Genomic DNA, 22120 nt, shown 5'->3' with positions numbered 1-22120 from the left:
GTTTAACTTTTTGGAAGGCAAATGTCCCGTTACATCTGGCGTTAAAGGAACATAGCATTTCAGAAAAAGAACATCATACCAAAAGTAAAATATGGTGGTGGTAGTGTGATGGTCTGGGGTTGTTTTGCTGCTTCAGGACCTGGAAGACTTGCTGTGATAGATGGAACCATGAATTCTACTGTCTACCAAAAATCCTGAAGGAGAATGTCCGGCCATCTGTTCGTCAACTCAAGCTGAAGCGATCTTGGGTGCTGCAACAGGACAATGACCCAAAACACACCAGCAAATCCACCTCTGAATGGCTGATGAAAACAAAATGAAGACATTGGAGTCGCCTAGTCAAAGTCCTGACCTGAATCCAATTGAGGTGCTATGGCATGACCTTAAAAAGGCGGTTCATGCTAGAAAACCCTCAAATAAAGCTGAATTACAACAATTCTGCAAAGATGAGTGGGCCAAAATTCCTCCAGAGCGCTGTAAAAGACTCATTGCAAGTTATCACAAACACTTGATTGCAGTTATTGCTGCTAAGGGTGGCCCAACCAGTTATTAGGTTCAGGCGGCAATTACTTTCTCACACAGGGCCATGTAGGTTTGGATTTTTTTTTCTCCCTAAATAATAAAAACCATCATTTAAAAACTGCATTTTGTGTTTACTTGTGTTATATTTGACTGATGGTTAAATGTGTTTGATGATCAGAAACATTTTGTGTGACAAACATGCAAAAGAATAAGAAATCAGGAAGGGGGCAAATAGTTTTTCACACCACTGTATGTTTAAGATAACACATTAAAATTTACCTTGCTTTTATTTATTATTTAAAGAGCATTTATCAGAATAATAACACAATTGTCTGTCAAGCTTTTTTCCAAGTTTCATTCAATTTTCCTGTCAACACAGGCACTGGAGCAACACTGCAGAGTCGAAGGAGGATATAGTGGAATTAGAGATGTTTACGCAAGCCACCCAAACCTTGATGATGTGCAGCAGAGCTTCTTTCTAGCAGAGACACTCAAGTAAGTAGTCAAAGTCAACAAATACTAAGACTGTTGTTTCATGGTTTCATTGTCTTTGCTTTTTTCTGCATTCATACATTACCCATTATCCATGATAACAGATGAGTAATGCAACTATGTCCACTAAATAATAGTAGTGTGCGCTTCTTTCATTCTTCCCAATGAATAATACATTAATGAGTAGCAAGCCCTACAATACTGCAAAAATGAAAATGAGTTTTATACCAAACTTTACTGTGTACAGTTTCTGAGAGGCCAGCTCAAACAGGCCTCAGATGTATTAGTTGCCTGTTCAATTTTGTAAATTTAACAAGGATGAGCAACTCCTATAGACCTCATGGAAACGTAAGAACTACAGTATATCTTTCATAACTATATAGCCTATAAAATATCCTCAAAAATTAGTTCTTCCATAATCAGACCTGTGGCTATGGACATTCAGGATTTTGGGGTTGTTGCTTTTCTGCTGTCACTTTAGATCCCACAAACTTCATTCCTTCTAGAGACAGAGTTGGTTTATGGGCATGGCAGTTTAAGAATCCAGCAATGACATATTGGATTCTTCATTCTTGAAGTGTAGACATTATCAGTTCAATTTACAGCTGCAACTAAATAAAAAGCTGAAATAGTATCATAGAGTAGAAACTTCAAAGATTTATCTCACAAGGTATGACAAAAACAAGAACATTTTCTGTCCAGTGATGTACTCCAGTATTTGATAAGGTAAGTGTATTTAACCACCACTAAAACCTATCATAGGTTTTTTTACATTTTATTGACACTTGGGATGCATCATTTATTATTTGTGGTGTGGACATACTTCTTTTTGCATTCAAAGAAAAAGTCAATTCTTCATAACTAATGATTCAATAAAAGTTTAAGTGGGCTGCATCAGGAGTGGGCAGGAGGAGGAGTATAGGAACCTAATCAAGAAATTTGTTAAATGGTGCGACTCAAACCACCTACAACTGAACACCAGCAAAACCAAGGAGCTGGTGGTGGATTTTAGGAGACCCAGGCTCCTCCCGGACCCTGTGATTATCAAAGGTGACTGTGTGCAGAGGGTGCAGAACTATAAATACCTGGACTGCCAATACTGATGCTCTGTGCAAGAGAAGACAGAGCCGACTATACTTCCTTAGAAGGCTGGCATCCTTCAACATCTGCAGTAAGATGCTGTAGATGTTCTATCAGAGGGTTGTGGCAAGCGCCCTCTTCTACGCGGTGGTGTGCTGGGGTGGCAGCATAAAGAAGTGGGACACCTCACGCCTGGACAAACTGGTGAGGAACGCAGGCTCTATTGTAGGCACGTAGCCGAACAGTTTGACATCTGTGGCGGAGCGACGGGCATTTGGCAAACTCCTGTACACTGCATCCGCCGAACAATATCTATCTATCTATCTATCTCTTTACTGTAGCAAAGAACTACAAATCAGTTTTTAACAATGCATTCATCTTCTTAAGTTGAAAATTGTACACATTTGGCAGTTTTGCTTCACTATGTTAAATAAGGTCCATTCCCAATATAAACAACCTTTCTGTAATATCTGCCACAATGGTTCTAGCTTCATGCTATGGAACTCTTCCTTAAGGAACGCTTTTTAGGAATTAAACAAAAATGGAAAGTTCAAAGTATAGGCTAATATTATAGTAAAGCCTGTTTCAGTACACTAAAGACTTGAAGCAAGACTCTCAGAGCTTACCACAGAGTGTCATAAGAATTTAAAAGTAAAAGCTTTTGAGTCGTCTACCAAAATCTTTGACTTGAATCCTCTTTGTAGAAATTATTTTCAACTTCTGTATACATTTGTATTTCCTAGACAACTTCTAGACAGATGCCTATCTGACAAGACAAAATATTCTTAAATGTTGAAATTCAGGCAGAAAACCTGTGGCATAAAATGCTTTTACAAAAAGAAAATGTGTAGAATTTTCATTAACAGTTCATTAACATTTTGAAATGTACTGGGTTTATATAGTACTATAAGAAAGCCTAGACACAATTTTTTGAAATATCTCTACATTTTAAAATGTTACCCTCATTTCAGCACTATTAATGCACAAATCAATTCCAAAAAAAGGTGGCTCAATTTGAAAAAAAATGTTAATAAAAATAGAAAGCAGTGATTTTTTTAAATCTTGTTTGAAATGTATTTATGTAACTTTTTTTCCCCTTTTCTAGTAAATACATACCCAATTTGAATTTTGAAAAACCTTTTTAAAAAGTTAGGTCAAGAGTAACATAAGATTATGAACACTGCTGAATGTTCTTGAATTGATATAAAAGTAGTGTTCACCAAAGGGGCTCTGTTATCTTCAATCAAGGACTGGTTATGGTTCACTAGCTTGTGAAAACTGCATTATTGAAAAATATAACAGTGTAAAGACAATGTTTCTCAACTTATAATTATTACTAGTTTAGGATTTTCATATTATGGTTAATAATATTATTAATGTATACTGGGAAATCAAGAGAAATGCCTGTGATCTTAAATTCTTCACACAATATTACAGAAAATCCAATATACTGTTGTGGTGGGTTTAACCACATGGACCCAGGAATACATTAGAAAACTGTTGTCCGTAAACATTGTTTGCAGTTGCATGTTTAAATGTTAAGATTGAACATATCTAACAAGTGAACGTTCAACAGTTCACCCCATAGTTGGCTAATAAAATCCACTAATAATCCAAGTTTATGTTATATGTGCCATGTTTAGGCAGTGCATTGGTGTTTTTTCAAGAACAAAGAAGAAAAGATTTAATTTTAAAAAATGCATATATAAATTATGTAGTGACATTAAATCACTGCAGTATATAAAAATAGGCAATGTGTAGTGTAACAAACTATGAAACTTGATATTTCGGTTGTTAAAGAAGAGTGTCCTCGGTCAGAGGTCCTGTAAATAACTGGAAATTATTTTGACACTAGGTACACCTTCATATTACTTTCATATCTGTTCCGAGTTGTCAGCAGAGGTTACTTGACACATTAAGTTCAGTTTTAGCTTTATAAATTGATTTAACCTTGTTTTATGTTGGTAGAGTAATATATATATATATATTGCTCTACTTTCCCCTATTGTATTATTAATACAGTATGTAGCCTTAGAATGCCTAATCCCACAGACTTACCACTGTTTATAAGGTGTTATTCTATATAACTTATCCCCACCGTCCCTTCTATATCTATAACCTCATGCAATTTGATGTAGTAAAAAGACAAGCAGGAGTTAAGTAATATTTATAAATAATAACAGTATGCAAAGTACATTTGAATATTGGCAACCATACAACCTGATAAAATGGTGATGTGTAACTCAGGTGGCACACAGACTTGTAGTTACTTAAAATGTCTCTAGTTAAGGCATCATTGGTGCTCAGCTTTCTTCAGAACAGGCCTCAAGCCTGTTTCAATATGGCTGAAGCTGTGCTCTTCATTGTGCTGTTCTTGTCAGTTCATGGTGTGATGGTCTTCATCAGTTGTTAACTAGAGAAAGATACTTCTACATCATTACAGGTTAGCAAGAGAGAGAATGTGAGGTTAAGCATGTACATTTATAAATGTTCTACTCACCAAACTGGTTTAAGACACATCCTCTCCCAACTCTGTCGTAAAATTCAAAAAGACTCAGTCGAAAGGAGGGGGGTAAACACTAAATTACATTGCTTTCCCTAAATTATAAATAAAGATGTACAAAATATTTATCAAGTTAAATGCAAAATCTCACATCACAACAAACCTCCTCAGATGATTAAGTATACATTACCTACACTGGCTGAAAGCAGATGCAGACATGCACAGCAGCACTTCTAACATGTAATGTGTATTCAAAGGCCAGTGGAGTGCAGCCCCGTTTATTCTAAACAACCTAATCCCAAAAAATAAAACCTTTGGTTTGACAAGCATAGAAATCCACTCAAGGTTTAATGAGTTGAGTGCTGGGTAGAAGAAGAGACGGAGCTATCACTCAACAAAGAAAAAAGGATAGGAAAGATAGAAAAAAGGCAAGGAGAAGAAGAGGAGAAGTGATATTTTCCATTCCCACCTGTACCTACTCCTAATATGAATAGCTTATTGCCTGATTCTTCCTTGAGGCATCAGTATCTGTATGGAAGGCAGAGTTTAGGATTTTCACTGAAAATGTTTTATCCTAAGGAAAATAACAAGGATGATGGAAGTGGCACAAAAAGCCATATAAAAGACATAGTCTGTCTTTATACCATATACAATAATTAGACATCAAAAAACATATCATCTAAAAATACTTTTAGCACTTATAGTCAGAAAATTCTGTACATTTCTTCCTAATTTGCAAGAAATAAACAATGTAAAATACTGATGTTATGTTTATAGAATCTACATGCTATTTTCTCTATATGACTGACAATTTTTAATCACTTCAGCACAAACAAATCAAATACTCCCATGATGCCAGACCCAAGTCTAGATTACAGCACATCTTTTTTTGTAACTCTCAAATGATTAGTGTCCCTGAGTCATGGCTGACAGAGTGAAACTTATGAATTGCTCAAGATCAACTTCTAAAATAAAAATAAATTATATTTCTCACTACAACATTTTGTTCAAAACAAAATAGCACTGAAAAAGACACAGATGCCATTGTGTTTTAACTGAGAACTGTTTTGGAATTTATGAAAGATGCAGTATGCATCACTACTGAATGGTTCTATATGCATAAATTAATTAAAAGTTAATAGCTATTTGTTTATTTAAGAAAATATAACATGTTTTTGCTGCTTGGTAGACTTCTGTTTACTGTTCTGTAAACTAAAGTAACCTACTAGTAAGCACTGCAAAAGTCTTGTCCTTTCTGCAACTATAAAAGGGATGCTGTCATTACCAGCACATATAATGCCTTACAAGACAGTTGGAGCACTTAACAGGATGAAAGCAAGCCATGTTTCAAACCTTGAAAAAATTAAAGGTAAATTTGCAATTTGGTGGACGTATGATACTTAGTTACTGAATAGCACATTCTGGATGGTGTTCAATAATGTTTTAGTCACCATGCATTTTGTAGTTATCTATACTAATAAAAGGCAAAGCCCTCACTGACTGACTCGCTCACTCACTCACTCATCACCACTAATTCTCCAACTTCCCGTGTAGGTAGAAGGCTGAAATTTGGCGGGCTCATTCCTTACAGCTTACTTACAAAAGTTAATCAGGTTTCATTTCAAAATTCTACGCATAACGGTCATAACTGGAACCTACTTGCATACATATATACGGCCATAGCCTGCAGCTCGGTCGCTGTGTGAGGCGGAGTTGCGTCCCGCATCATCACGCCTCCCACGTAATTAAGTGCCTGCCCATATAAGGCCGTCCGTCAGCAGCAATAGACACGCTGCCGCTAAATATTCGCAGGTGAAGGACTGTGCTTATGCAAACAAAGCACAAACTTGGCGAAAGTGCGAGAGAAACTTTTAAGTGCCGGGTCTTAGCTAACATTAAATAAAGCCGTGGACATCACAAGCATAGCTGAGAACCTTCAATGCATGTACTCCGAGTGGCTCACATGAACTGACTGTGAACGCAGTACACAGAGAACAAGCAAGAGCTCCAAAGAGCGCTGAACAAAAAACGCATCACACAATTGAGAAGGCAGCAAAAGAATATGAAGCAAGTGACGCATACAAGCATATTCATAAGTGCAGCTACTGCGGAAACAAAGCACACGATGGAAAAAGTCAATGGCCAGCTAAAGGAAGACTGTGTAAAAAATGTGGTAAATTGAACCAATTCGCTATAGTTTGCAGGACTGAGAAAGGTAAACCCGTGCATGCAGTGTGTGATGTCTCAGATAAAGAGGAAAACGAGCTGTTTATTGATGCAGTAAGAAAGGAACAACCATCTGAAGCTGAACAAGCCTTTGAGGACATATCAATAGGAAAGCACGGTGTAAAACTTAAGTTTAAATTAAGTTCATAGACACGCTGCCGCTGGCGTTTGTCATGCCTAAGATGAATATGATATTCGCGAGATACAAGTTTAGTGAGAGGACGCAGGGTATAAACGAGACTTTTGATCACTTTGTAACAGAGTTAAAATTGCTGGTGAAGGACTGTGCTTATGCAAAAGAAGATGAGATGGTCAGGTATATAATAGTGTTTGGCACAAACTCAGCAAAAGTGCAAGAGAAACTTTTATGTGCTGGGTCTGAGCTAACATTAAATAAAGCCGTGGACATCGCAAGATCACACGAGATAGCACAAGCACAGCTGAGAACCTTCGATGCATGTACTCCGAGCGGCTCACGTGATCTGACTTTGAACGCAGAACGCAGACAGCACGCAAGAGCTCCAAAGAGCGCTGAACAAAAGACACATTACACAATTGAGACAGCAGCAAAAGAATATGAAGCGAGTGACGCATACAAGCATATTCATGTGCAGCTACTGCGGAAAGAAAGCACACGGGGGAAAAAGTCAATGTGGTAAAGAAACGGAAAGAATATCTTATTTATAAATGGCGCAAATATATTCACATGTACTTAACCTATATTACACATATAAATTAGACACCCAGACACATACAATCCCCACACGTTCCCCAGTCCTTTATCTGAACTTTTGATTTATATAAAGGAGAGTTGGGATCCGAGAGGCTGTGTTTGTGGAGGGATTGAGATTAAGGCGGGTGGGGGAGTCACGTCATCATCTCCCCTCCCATTCACCTCATTTCATTCACTTCATTTCGCTCCGAGCTGAGCTCCGCAGCTAATGCGGTCTTGCGGAAACAACTTTGTGATGCTGTCACCAAATACTCACAAAAAATCCACAAGTTAATAGACACGCTGTCACTAGAGTTTCTCCACACTCTGAATCCTCCAGGCACTCCTGAGCATAATCTAATTTTGAAGGTTGGGGCACCAATAATGTTACTGGAAAACACAGCCACTGAAACTTTGTAACAGCACGAGACTTCAGATCACATGTCTGCAAAAGAACCTAATTGAGGCAACTATTTTTACTGGCAGTTGCTCAGGGGAGACAGTTTTTATTCCTCGCATCCCTGTTATACCCTCTGATCTCCCATTTCAATTCAAATGCCTCCAATTTCCAGTAAGGCTCTGCTTCGCAATGACAATTAATAAGTCTCAGGGACAGACCCTACAAAAGGTTGCCATTGATTTGAGGCAAGATTTCTTTTTACATGGCCAACTATACATTGCATGCTCAAGAATAAGCTAGCACAGCTTGGTCATATTACAACCACAGTGCCGAACTGACAACGTCGTATACAAAGAGATCCTTAACAAATAATTATTGGTATATTTTCCCTCAGTTTAAAAAGGTTTACTTTTCTTCTTAATAAAAATTTAAAAGCAGTACTTCACCGCTGCAAAGCGTGAGTATTTTGCTAGTCTATACTAATAAACGGCAAAGTCCTCACTGACTGACTCATCACTGATTATGGTTATAATTATCAGGTTTCATGTCGAAATTCTACGCGTAGCGGTCATAACGGTCGACAACATCCGCAATGTTAAACTTTCATATTTATGGCCCCATCTTCACGAAATTTGGTAGGCAGCTTCCCTGCGCTAACCGAAACCGATGTACATACTTAATTCAGTGGTATGACGCCACTGTCGGCCGCCATATTGAACTTTCCAATGGTCTTTATTACCTATGGGCCCATCTTCAAGAAATTTGGTACGCGGGTTCCCATCGCTAACTGAATCCTACTTGCGTACATATATACATCCTTAGCCTGCAGCTCGGGCGCCATGTGAGGCGGCGTTGGGACCTCCATCCCCATGCCTCCCACGTTGTTGGCTACCTGCCTATATAAGGCCGTCTGTCGCTCCGGTCTCTCCATTCCCTTCCTTGCTTTGCCAAGGTATTCACGTCTCCCTGCTTATAACTGTAGCCTTTTTATTTAATCCACGGCTTCTCTGCTGTTTTATTGTTTGTTTATTACAATTATAGTTATTGTGTAGGTATTTTAGACTTACTTTACATTGTTCAGGTACCCATTTCCTTTATCGTTCCAACCATACCCCCATTAGCATGTCTATCGAGGTGATCACCATCGATCAAAGAACTGTCACTTACCGAGTGGTTTCCATGCCTGGAGATGGCGCCTGCCTTTTCCATTCTCTTTGTTACATATTGCACGGCCATATCAGGCTCACTCTTCATATCCGGAGGAACATTGTGTCTTATGTATTGAATGACTGGGACAGGTTCAAGGTGTGGGCTGTGGACAGGAGATAATTATACTACACAGGAGCACTATAAGAATGAAATTCTTAAGCCCTTCACCTATGTTTCTGCATGTGAGTTGATGGCTGCCGCTGAATTGTTCGCTTGTCTCTTTCAAGTGTAACGAAATGACCAAATATTTTACACCTTTGTACAACCGCCAATGCCTCTTAAACATCTTAGATTCACAGGCGATGATTTGAGTAGTGGACACTTTGATGTTTATGAATGTTTAAACTCTCAAAAGCTGGATGTGATTTTATCGCTGAAACCGGTTGTATGCTTACAACGCTTGACAGATGCCGAATGTCACTTCAACACAACAAGTCCAGCATTTACTAACGTAATTGAAACAAACCATGAAATTCAAACCAATTATGACAGCAGCAATTCAAGCTGTGAGATTTGAGGCAGGATTGCTTTTCACAAGGCCAACTGTACGTTGCATGCTCAAGAGTAAGCTCAGCGCACAGCTTGGTCATATTACAACCGGAGGGCCAAACTGACAATGTGGCATACAAAGAGATCCTTAACAAATAATTATTGGTATATTTTCTCTCAGTTTAAAAAGGTTTACTTTTCTTCTTAATAAAAATTTTAAGGCAGTACTTTGCCGCTGCGAAGCGCAGGTATTTTGCTAGTATGTAATATTACGTATTAAGCAAGCTTATTATTTTGCACAATGTCACAGTTTCCCCACCATTTCCAGAATAATATTGAGAGCAAAAGGCACATGGCAATAACAATATGTATTGAAAAAATCAATCATTCTACCATTGAGGGGTTATTTGACAAATAGCACAGCTCCTTTCTGGAGCAATCTGATAATTAAAGTCTTCTGTATTTTTTTTTATTTTTATTAAAGTAATAAGTATTAAGTTATTTTTTTATTAGGCTTCATCTTTAAACATGATTTTTAACTCTCAGAAAGAGATACATTTCAGACTAATACAGTGATGAGGATAATATATTTAAAATAGGCTCATAAAAATGCTACATTGAAGCGTGAAGCTTGATTTTTTGAAGAATGGTTTGTACTAGTTCACCTAATAAATACTTAGTGCCCCTTTAATGATATTAGTTTTATGGGGTTTTTTTCTTATTCCTGAGGATAATAGAAGTTGCTTTTTTGAATGCCTTCTCTCCTTTTTGAATGAATTGTTAATTTCATGAGGCAGTAAGTGCTCTGGTATGTGGAGTATATGCCAGCTGCATAAAATAATAAAGTGTCAGGCTTTCACCTTTTCTGTCAACAAATGTGATTTACAAAGCCTTTAATTTTTTTCCTAAAACTTAGTTGGAATACTGCTGTCCTTTATTATTTTATGCAAATTTTCTAAGCTACTGAGCAGAAAATGATAACTTTTCATGTTGTCTATAAGTTTGATTGAAATAGTACGTTAACCCCAAGACAATATGTGTGGTCTTTAACGTATCTATTCAGTCTTCATTTCCTCAATTATCATAGATAACGGTGATGTGATTTAGCAAATGATAATGATACATATTTTTGCAATAAGATATTCAAATAAAAATGTTTTCTATTGTCCAGTAGCAATAAAACCAGTACACCACTAACTTCAAAGATAGTGTTGCCCCCTTTACCATGTATAACCTCTTGCAGGCATTTCTTATCATTTTCTGTCAGTCTTCTGTATCATCTTGAGGTAATTTCTTGTAGTTCTGCAATTCGATGATGTTTGAGGTACTGCTCACATCAAATCCTCCTACAACATTTTTGTGGGATAAAGCCATTCCGTCTATTTCATCTTTCTGAGACATTGTTTATGAATTTGCTTGTGTGTTTTGGGGCACTGTCGTCTTAACAGGTTCTCTTGCAGGTCAGCTTCAACTTTTCGAAAAGTGGTGTCACGTTCTCCTTTTTGTGATCTCTGGCACAGTGTAATATGGTTAACTCTGTTATGGCAAGCTGGCTAAATTCTAAGGCATAAAACCATAATATTTTCACAACCATGTTTTACAATTGATATGAGGTTATTTTGATCAAATTTGTTTTTGACCAATTATGATGTCTAGCTTTGCATACAATTAGATCTTCCATTGTCTCCTAGGTGCATTACTCTAATAGTTATATTTCACGCCTAAGCATTGTTTAAGAAACTTCGGCTATATATCTGTGTTCTTGTGAAGAGAGGTGTCTTCCTTTTGTGCAGCCTCATGGTGTTATCCTGGGGTTCTTGGAAGCCTCCCACAGTATCTTTCAGTCAGCTCCTTTGCCAAGTTTTGGTGGGCTGACCTTGCTGGGGTAAATCGTCAGTGCATTGAAATAATCTCAAATTGTAAATAATCTTTTGGACAAATGAGTTCATATCTCCAAATTCTCTGATGGCTTTAAAAGCACTTCTTGTACTCGTAGGCATCAACAATCTTTCTTCCTAGGACTTCAGAGAGCTATTTTAGGTTTTATAATGATGTGGCTACACATGTTGATTGCTAAGATAAATCACACCACAGGTCTCTGATGTTTACATATGATCTATTCATTTCCATTTTTTGTGTAAGTGCACCAGATTCTCCTCCTTAATTTAATTAATCAGGTTTTAAAATGTTACATTATAATTCGCAACATTCTGAATTTGCCCCAAACATTATGTGATTTTTTTTTTTTAACTATTCATGTTTTACATGCATAACAACAGCTGTAACAATGCAGTAAAAAATTACACAAAATTCATGTTTGTATGATATTCTTTATTATAATGTAGCTTGCAGCTCATACCCTCTTGTCTGCAGTTTACCAAATTTTCTTTTTCCTCTCATAGTTTTAAAAAGCACCATCAATACAAAACCTGCTTTGTAAGTCTGAAATGGTACTAATTGGCAAAATCAGAAATTCTTCATCAAAGAAAGTAAAATAATTTAGCAGAAATTTGTTGGAAATTAAGAATCCCTCTTGGATGTGTCTGTGCGATGACTCACCCAAAACAACAAGTGTTGTTTATACGAACATCCTACACACAGACTAGATAACTGCATTAATGGATCTGAACAGAGAATCGTTTAAGTGCTTGCTTAAAGAAACAAAAAACAAACCCTGTAACATTATAGTCAATGAGGAGACATTCAGTCAAATATTAAGCTTATGGACTTGAGGTTTTAGCAAGTTCCAAGAAGATGAGCAGTCTTTTCATTCTGGAGTCTTTCATATGAAGATGGCTTTGAGTGCTACGTTTGAGGAATTTTTGCCTAGTGATAATGTAGTACATTCATTTAATACTGTATGTGTGCCACTTGAGCACCACTACTTGATAAAATAACTTACAAAGTACATTGAATACTTACTTGAATGTTATGTCAGTTTTAGAATTCACAGGAGATAAATTAATCTGCATCTATAGACTAAACTGCCAGGAATCCTCTGTAAGCGAACACTTGCTTTTCAAAAGTATACATGATCTCTGATGGCAGAGAAGCCCGAAATATGCTTGTAAGTCACATGTTTTGGTTTTCTTCTCTCCTCTTCCACTGTTATATTTTGCCCCCATTTCATTTGTGGACCTCTTTTGTGGATTCCAAAAAAGTTGGGACACTAAACAAATTGTGAATAAAAACTGAATGCAATGATGTGGAGATGGCAAATGTCAATATTTTATTTGTAATAGAATGTAGATGACAGATCAAACGTTTAATCCGAGTGAATGTATCATTTTAAAGGAAAAATATGTTGATTCAAAATTTCACGGTGTCAACAAATCCCAAAAAAGTTGGGACAAGTAGCAATAAGAGGCTGGAAAAAGTAAATTTGAGCATAACGAAGTGCTGGAAGACCAATTAACACTAATTAGGTCAATTGGCAACATGATTGGGTATAAAAAGAGCTTCTCAGAGTGGCAGTGTCTCTCAGAAGCCAAGATGGGTAGAGGATCACCAATTCCCACAATGTTCCGCAGAAAGATAGTGGAGCAATATCAGAAAGGTGTTACCCAGCGAAAAATTGCAAAGACTTTGCATCTATCATCATCAACTGTGCATAACATCATCCGAAGATTCAGAGAATCTGGAACAATCTCTGTGCGTAAGGGTCAAGGCCGTAAAACTATACTGGATGCCCGTGATCTCCGGGCCCTTAAACGACACTGCACCACAAACAGGAATGCTACTGTAAAGGAAATTACAGAATGGGCTCAGGAATACTTCCAGAAACCATTGTCAGTGAACACAATCCATCGTGCCATCCGCTGTTGCCAGCTGAAACTCTACAGTGCAAAGAAGAAGCCATTTCTAAGCAAGATCCACAAGCTCAGGCGTTTTCACTGGGCCAGGGATCATTTAAAATGGAGTGTGGCAAAATGGAAGACTGTTCTGTGGTCAGACGAGTCACGATTCGAAGTTCTTTTTGGAAATCTGGGACGCCATGTCATCCGGACCAAAGAGGACAAGGACAACCCAAGTTGTAATCAACGCTCAGTTCAGAAGCCTGCATCTCTGATGGTATGGGGTTGCATGAGTGCGTGTGGCATGGGCAGCTTGCATGTCTGGAAAGGCACCATCAATGCAGAAAAATATATTCAGGTTCTAGAACAACATATGCTTCCATCCAGACGTCATCTCTTTAAGGGAAGACCCTGCATTTTTCAACAAGATAATGCCAGACCACATTCTGCATTAATCACAACATCATGGCTGCGTAGGAGAAGGATCCGGGTACTGAAATGGCCAGTCTGCAGTCCAGATCTTTCACCTATAGAGAACATTTGGCGCATCATAAAGAGGAAGGTGCGACAAAGAAGGCCCAAGACGATTGAACAGTTAGCGGCCTGTATTAGACAAGAATGGGAGAGCATTCCTATTTCTAAACTTGAGAAACTGGTCTCCTCGGTACCCAGACGTCTGTTGAGTGTTGTAAGAAGAAGGGGAGATGCCACACAGTGGTGAAAATGGCCTTGTCCCAACTTTTTTGGGATTTGTTGAAATTCTGAATCAACACATTTTTCCCTTAAAATTATACATTTTCTCAGTTTAAACTTTTGTTCCGTGATTTATGTTCTATTCTGAATAAAATATTAGAAGTTGGCACCTCCACATCATTGCATTCAGTTTTTATTCACGATTTGTATAGTGTCCCAACTTTTTTGAAATCCGGTTTGTAGATAACATTATATTCCCAATCCCACGTAATCCTTTTTAGAGTCTTGCAGGATTTAAGCTCATTCTCGATACATAGAGTATAAGGCAGTAAAGAAGACTGGTCAGTGCACCAAACACAGGTTTATAATGTATATAGACCAAATGCCTAACAAGATATATATTAGTTAATCTGTCTTAGTATAGTGCCATCAGCAGTATGAACCATCACAAAGTTCTTCACATAATAAACAGAGTTAATTACATTACTCAAAGTGAGCATTCAGTGAAAACAAAAACACAGCACTAGCCCCTGCTAGATTTCAGAAGTTTTAGGAAGTGTACGTGACATATTGTAGATGTCAGGTGTCAGAAGGGAGCAGTTTAAAAAAAAACACAACTGTAGTTTAACACTGTAAGGAAACTACTGTATATTGAAACTGTGAGGTTGCCATATGCAGCAATGAAGAAAAACCAATCCAGGCAAAAAGGATCCATGTCAGCAGTCTGTAAAGCCTTATCATGATGCCAACAACTACATTATATCCGGAGCTCAACCAGAGCAGAAGCCCAGTCCTGAATAAATCGAAGAGATAATCCAGCAATTAGGTAACACTTTGTAATCCAAGATTAAATTGATATATAGTCAAATTAGGTAGTTTTCGGTTCCATATAAAAAAGAACAATTAAAAAATGATACAAACTATACTAGAGAGCAGCGGCAGTTAGACGCACCAGCGGTCACTACTTGTGCTGCCCATATCTGGACCTTTTTTTTTATTTTATATTTTGAATCTTAATTCAATTTTTTTCCTCAAATGTTTTGTATTTTAACAAAAAAAATATAGCAAATGTTGCCTATCCAAGCTCTTTTTGTTTATGAAAACAGCTGATATCTCAAACTGGACAGCAAGCAGTTTTGAAATATCTACAAACACATTTGAATTATATATTTCATTGTATTTTAGATATGTTCAAATCATTTTCAGATATTTTTAATAACTTCCTCTATTTAAAATTTATCTTACAATGTATTCAGATATCTTAAGATCAAATTTGAAACATTTTGGAATACATTTTAAGAGATCTTACTGTACATCTCCTTTTCTTCATAGTTCTCTTTTCCACTTGAAAATATGTTTTCTAATATATATAGTGATTTGGTTTAGTGCATAGTCTCTGAAATATTCTTAAATAAGTAAAATATGTGACTAGTTGTTTTTACAAAAAAGATACTTTAATATGCAGCATTTATTATGAGTCCAGTCTTTAATTACCTGCACTTTAAAATCATGTTTTAACTATGCCCGTATCACAGTAAAATGTGTCTCATTTAAATAAGTGGTTTATTAAGGAGATTTTATTTTTAAAGTCAACACTTTTATTATCTGAAATAGCTGAGACAATGTTATATCTTGTAACAGCTTAAAGTGTCATACTAATATATGCAGTACATGGACAAAGCGAAAGAGAACAGAATCCACCATAATATTAAAAAAAAACTGCAGAGCCAAGGTTAGTCAGGTTGCTTTTTCAAGGAACAATTGAATTAAATGCTGGCTGCCATTTCAGTTGTAAAAAGATCATGCAGATCACCACTTAAGTATCTGCTTTTGTGCTTTATATTACATAAACAATTCTTATAATGCTTAAGAACATGAAGATCTATTGTTTTAATTTAAAATGAAATATTTGAATGAAAGTAGGCAAGTTATGTTCTCACAAATTACAGATTAGGATAATCACAAAGCAAAATAGAGCAATTAAAAATTAAGTAACAAACGAATCCTTCATACAAGTTCATAAAACTATAGTTCAGATAGGGGCAGCTGACAACAGAGAAGAGGAAAGGAAAACTCCAGTCGGCTGCATTCTAGGAGAAAAAAATAAATTCACAATTATCATCATTTCTGCATATAAAATGTATGCAACAATTATACATTAAATTGAAATAGTGCAATCTTTTTATTTTAAGCAAATGAAGATTAAGAGATGACATGAGGATTGTTCGAAATGAGTTTATTCGATCCCTACTATTACTTTGAAATGACAGCAAGAACACTGGGACACTGGTAAAAACTTACTAAGGGTAACTTTTAAATGCATGTTTCAAAGTTTTCTTTACACAAAGAACCATATATGGGATAAATTACCAAGCAGTTGAGTAGAGAAAAGGACTTTGGGTACCTTCAGAATTCAATTAAGAAATTAAGTGAATGGGATTGATGAGGTTTGTTTATCTGAATTCTCATCTAAATAGTTGTGATCATCAATAGATGCCATAAATGGAGTCAGTTTTCATTTATTTAACCTCGGGTTACTTGCATAAGTGTTTTTCATAGTTTGGCATCCTGTACTGCCACCTGAAGGTTTGCTGGAGAAGGACCAGAATTTTCTGAAAAGAAAAGGAGTTAATGTTTAAAAAGATACTTTATTCTACAAAAATGCTTTATTCCTTTCTATACTCTTACTCTCACCACATCATGTTATTACAAACCTTGATCAAGCTTCTGAGGAGATCCTGTGACGCACATGTTTATCCTGTTTGCGTGAATTATGAGGTTACATCTTGATGGAAAGTTTGATTTTGTTTAAAATATCATCAGGTTTCTCTTTTTAATGTACAGTGGTACCTTGAGATACGAGTTTAATTTGTTCCGTGACCGAGCTTGTAAGTCAAAATGCTTGTATCTCAAATCAATTTTCCCCATTGAAATTAATTGAAATGAGATTAATTCGTGCCAGCCCCCAAAAAACTACCCCAATTTTTTGTTAAATGTTTTCAAAATAAGACAAAATGTATAATGAACAAATATTGCATACAAACAAAATTAAACCTAATACATAAAACAGAATCTAAAGAAATAAACAGATTTTGGCGAAGCCGATTAGCGTATTGTAATGTTTTTTCTTTCACTTCACTTTTGCTTAACTTAATTTTCTTCTTCACTAGTTTTTTTTCTTTTTGCCACACTTTTGTCACTTTCATTCTCAAGGCGTTTCAATAGAAAACCTGTCCAAGGAGCTTTGTTTGGTCCTTCACTTTAGAATGTTTCTGAAATTAGCTAGGCAAGTGTCATTAAACAGCACCGCTGCACGATCAGTTGTAAATTTTTCAGGGTGTTTCTTTTCAATAAAATGAAGTGTTATGCAAGTGTCATTAAAAAGCGCCGCCACACGATCAGTAGTAACTTTTTCAGGGTTTCTTTTCAATAAAGTCAAGTGTTAGGCAAGTGTCATTACATAGCGCCGCTGCACGACCAGTTGTAACTTTTTCAGGGTGTTTCTTTTCCTTAAAGTTCGAAACATTTTCCCACATTGCAAACACTTCCTTTATCTCACTTTAAGAGACAACCTCTTCCGCGATAGCAATCTCCTGCAGACCTTCCATATGTTGCCGCATCTGTAGATCCGGCAACTCCTCTGTCGTCAGTTCCTTGGAATGTGCGGCGACAAGCTCTTTGATGGCTCGTATTTACAATTTTGGCTCGTAACTCAAGGCAAAAAATCAACCTAGTGACGGCTCGAATCTCAAAAAACTTGTATATTGGGGCACACGTATCTCAAGGTACCACTGTATTTGGATTGCTTGATCCAAGTTTGATTTTGCAGGTTTGGCGAAATATTTTTTTTTTAAGTGCTCCCACTAGTGTGGTACAATACAACATTAACTGCTGAAATATGATAATACCTTATTTATACTATAACAAATAAAAACACGTATCTGTTCAAAATAAGTATGCAACTATAAAGTATTATAGTCCACGTTAAGTGTCTTTGTAAAGTTTTTAATCCATGTGTGGGAGTGCACGAAGAAAAAGTTAACACAAGCACAGGGAAAACATGCAAACGGTAGAGGCAGTGATCAGACCTAAGGTTCAAAACCAAGACTTTCATCATAAATGTATCTTTTTTTCATAAAGTTTTGATTTGTATTGGTCTTTTGCTATGGGGTAGTAACATTATTTAAAATATTTAGCTGTGTGACAGGCGACCGGGTCCCATGCCCAGCTGGGACGCCCCTGCTACATATGTTCCGGGGGAGCAACCATGGGCAGCTCAATACCTTCCCTGGGACACTTGGTGGCAGCCTCCCTGGCTGACGGTGATTCCCCAACCTCCCGCATGGCTCCATGGTAGATGGAGTCCTCCATAGCCTGGTTGGGAGCTGGATGGGCGGCTAGGGGGTGCTGCGTGGATTCCACAGCCTGGCTGGACAAGTCTTCAGCCCCACCTGGAAGTGTTCCAGGTTCTATAAAAGGGGCCAGCCACCACCACTCAGTGGCCAGAGTCAGGAGGAACAGGACGAGGTTGCCTGGGAGGAGTGGTGGTGCCAGAAGGGCATGTTACATTGTGTGTTTTGTGCTTAACTTTGTGCTTATGGGACTGTGTATTGCCTGTGGGGTTCATGGGGAAGACGTGCCCCATAGGTGAAGAAAATAAAAGTTTTGTGCCATTTTACATGTGCCTCTGGAGTGAGTCTGTGCTGGGTTGGGTGCTATACAGCGTCCTTATCACAGCTGTTAAAATAAGACATGTGCAGGTATGTTTGTGCAGAAAAAATATAAAAGTAAAATAGGTAAAAGGTAATTAATTCAGTTTAAATTTGACAGTAATAGATCAATTGCAAGGAGAGTTGGGTCTGCAGTGCCCTTGATGAGCAAAAAATATCCTAATGATCCATCTCATTTTTTAGCAAAGCTTTGAGTCAGTTCAAAATGACAGATGATCCATTTTTAACCAATTATAGTTTGAACATCTTAGAAATGCAGTTCTGAAAGTGTTAGGTTCATGTTACTGAAATCATAGAGAAAGCATGAGAGTTACGTTTTTGAAGAACTCGGTGTTCAGCTGTTGTTGCAAACAGATGACGCATGAAGTATCCTATGGTATAAGAGATCTAATGACTATGGCACAGATCTAAACGTGGGGGCTATCACCAGGTTGTGAACTGCATGGTATTGGCAATCAGTTACTCTTTATCTGCAGAGTCCTTGATCAAATGTACTAGCAACTTTTTTTCCCTGCCTGTTTGTCATTAATCACTAAAAGAAACTGAATGTTCACTTTGTTTGCTCTTTGCAGGTACCTGTATTTGCTGTTTTCTGACGACGACTCGCTCCCTTTTGAGCACTGGGTTTTCAATACAGAAGCACATCCGCTGCCAGTCATCAAGAAAAGAACTGATAAATAGGTGAAGACATTGCAGTTAGATGGCTGATCCCTCCGAAGCTTGTGGCAACTCTGTTCTTGCAGATGACCAACTTCTCCACACACTGTTGTCATTTCTATTTTGTTTTCATCCAGCAATATTTAGAACTGCCTATCAGGTCCATTTAAACATGGGGAAAAAAAACTGTTTAAATGACCAGTCCATCGATCGGTTAATAAGGAATCAATAAATAGTACTGTCAGGAAAAAAATGGTTATTTAAAATACAATATTCTGGTTAAATATATAATATTTGGGAATCATATTTTACTATTATTTATCTAAAACAAAAATGCTTTCAGCAATTATGTGCATGTTCCCTTTTTGTAAAGTATGTCTTATCTGCAGAGAGACAGCAAGATTCTTTCCTCCTCCATGAGGAGACGGAGGCCGCTTTCAGCTGTAATTTTTGCTCTGTTGCATAAAAGCCATATTGAATTTGATAAAGAGAGCTTTATTATTCACAAAGAAATTTGTGGGAAGGGAAGTGGCGCTAATTTATGTTATGGTTTAAGACGATCATCAAAGTCTCTAAAATTGTGTCTTTGTGACACGTTTTCTTCATGCGGGTTTCTGTTTTTTTTGTTTTGTTTTTTTTTTTTGTCTGTTTTCAAAGCGGATCAACATTGCTGAATTAGACCCAGTGCTGACATTTTAAGCATACATTTTAAAGTAATGACCCTTTGGTCAGACTGGTGCACTTTGCTCCCTTAGGCCTGTGTTTTTGAGTGGAGACGCTCTCATGCACATTTAATCGGAAGCCAGGATGGTCCAACAGTGCCCTCTGCTGGACCAAGAGAACAGTGACATTGTTTCCTAGTGGGTCTCTTCTGCAAGCTAAAGAGTATCACTATTATGGTAAAGCCAAAATCTGAGTAAAAATAACTTAAAAATAATTTGATTCTGTTGATGCTATGATTTTAAGGGTTATTAAATTTGTGGCTTTACAAACCTAATTATTTTGATGTTTGTTTTTTTTTTTTGGATGGCGCCTTGGAATTGTTTTTGAAGTATTTTCACAATGGACATTTACGTGGCATTCTTTTGGAAAAGGAGCAAGACAACAGTAAGGGGTAAATTATGTATCAGGAAGTACACATATTCAGATTTATGCCTTCCAACTTTTTTGTAATTTTTGTCATTTATTGTGTGTAATCAAAAAAGCACAATTTTTTTGCTTAGTAATAAAAAAGCTCCATGAAGCCTGAAGCCAATCAAGTTCATGTGAAAGAAGCACAAGTAGCAAAACTGAACATTACACGCAGCAGCATCTGTTTTACACTGGATTGTTAGTCATTACACATAGCCATGTTTACTGTGTGCACGTACATGTGGGTAATGCCTGTTCTGATGCATGGGCCCATTGTGGCAGTTTGACACCCTCTTCAGCCCTTTTCACTTGATTGTTAAAGGGGGACACATAGGATGCAGTTTGCCATTTACTGAAGACAGGCAGTCGGACAGTTACTGTATGTAGTAGTATCGCTTAAATGTCGTCATTTGATTGCTATATGTTGTCCTCCTTGGTGACCCTCTGAAGTCCACCGAATGATCTAGTGAAAATGTGGCTTGGACACCAGTGAACGTTCAGGCTTAGTTTGATATGCCTTTTACTGTTTTACACTTATAGATTTTGCTATGTTGCAGTGTTTTCTTTGTGAAGTTGTTAATTACGTGTAGTCCATTACCTCCCCATGACAGTATGTTGATTATTCTATTCTGTTTTGTGGAAAAATAATGAAAGGATGTGGGATGAATATGTTATTGGTCTGCATACTCTGGAAAAATGAATGTGTAAATTTTTTTTCTATTACTTTTATCTTTGAAATTTTTGTTTGCTAATTGTTTCATAAATTATTTTGGGTAATCCCAGTGTTGTAAAGGGAGAGGAATTTGTACCACATGTTCAGACTTACAGTTTCTGTGCTCAGTAACGTTTGCTGTTTGTAATTTTTAAAAGAAAAAAACAACACCTTATGTGAGCATAGAATTTGCACATGAACATGACGTGACTTGTCTTTGAGACCCCTGCTCGTGTCACATTGCTCACGTAGAAGTTTAGTCAGTATGTGATCTCCATACTCTAGATTGTGTGTTTAAACTGGATTACTACATATCAGCTAACTGCTCAATAATACCTGGACGAGTGAGAGCCTGCAGTCTGCTAAAATGAGCCAACGGTATGTTTTGAGTTGCAAATCCTACCTTATGTATCTGTAATAACCATGATGCCATCACATGTTCTTCTTGCTAAATGTAAAAAAGATGAAAGTACATGAGTGCTGAATAATCATTCCTTTGCACAAATCATTTTTGTCTTCATTTATATGCAATTAGTTATTGGTGATTTTTTTTTTTATGTTAATGTTCATGTAAATATTCCATTTTGGCAAGCAATGCCTTTTCACCTTTTTAAAGTAAATATAAAACATAATGGAATATATATATATATATATAAAATTAAACTGCAATTTTTTAATAATTATATTTGTAACATTTCTCTATTGTGAATAAAATCTTTTAATAAATTTTCTGTTGCAAATTTTGTTTTACAAGAGTCTTTTTGACTTTT

General features: G+C 36.9%; 1 protein-coding gene across 1 annotated transcript in view; it reads left to right on the top strand.

The window, feature by feature from the left end:
- man1a1 (mannosidase, alpha, class 1A, member 1) overlaps nucleotides 1-21707 on the top strand; it is a 458739-nt gene extending 437032 nt beyond the window's left edge. The window contains exons 11-12 of the mRNA XM_039747655.1: nucleotides 902-1017; nucleotides 19423-21707. Of these exons, the coding sequence (XP_039603589.1) occupies nucleotides 902-1017; nucleotides 19423-19531 (225 nt within the window). The 3' untranslated portion in view covers nucleotides 19532-21707. The remainder of the gene's footprint in view (nucleotides 1-901; nucleotides 1018-19422) is intronic.
- The last annotated feature ends 413 nt before the right edge of the window (nucleotides 21708-22120 follow it).

Source organism: Polypterus senegalus, chromosome 3 (assembly GCF_016835505.1).
Source record: "Polypterus senegalus isolate Bchr_013 chromosome 3, ASM1683550v1, whole genome shotgun sequence".
Lineage (NCBI taxonomy): Eukaryota > Metazoa > Chordata > Cladistia > Polypteriformes > Polypteridae > Polypterus > Polypterus senegalus.
Note: the sequence above shows the minus strand (reverse complement) of the source record. Positions and strands in the feature narration are given on the sequence as shown.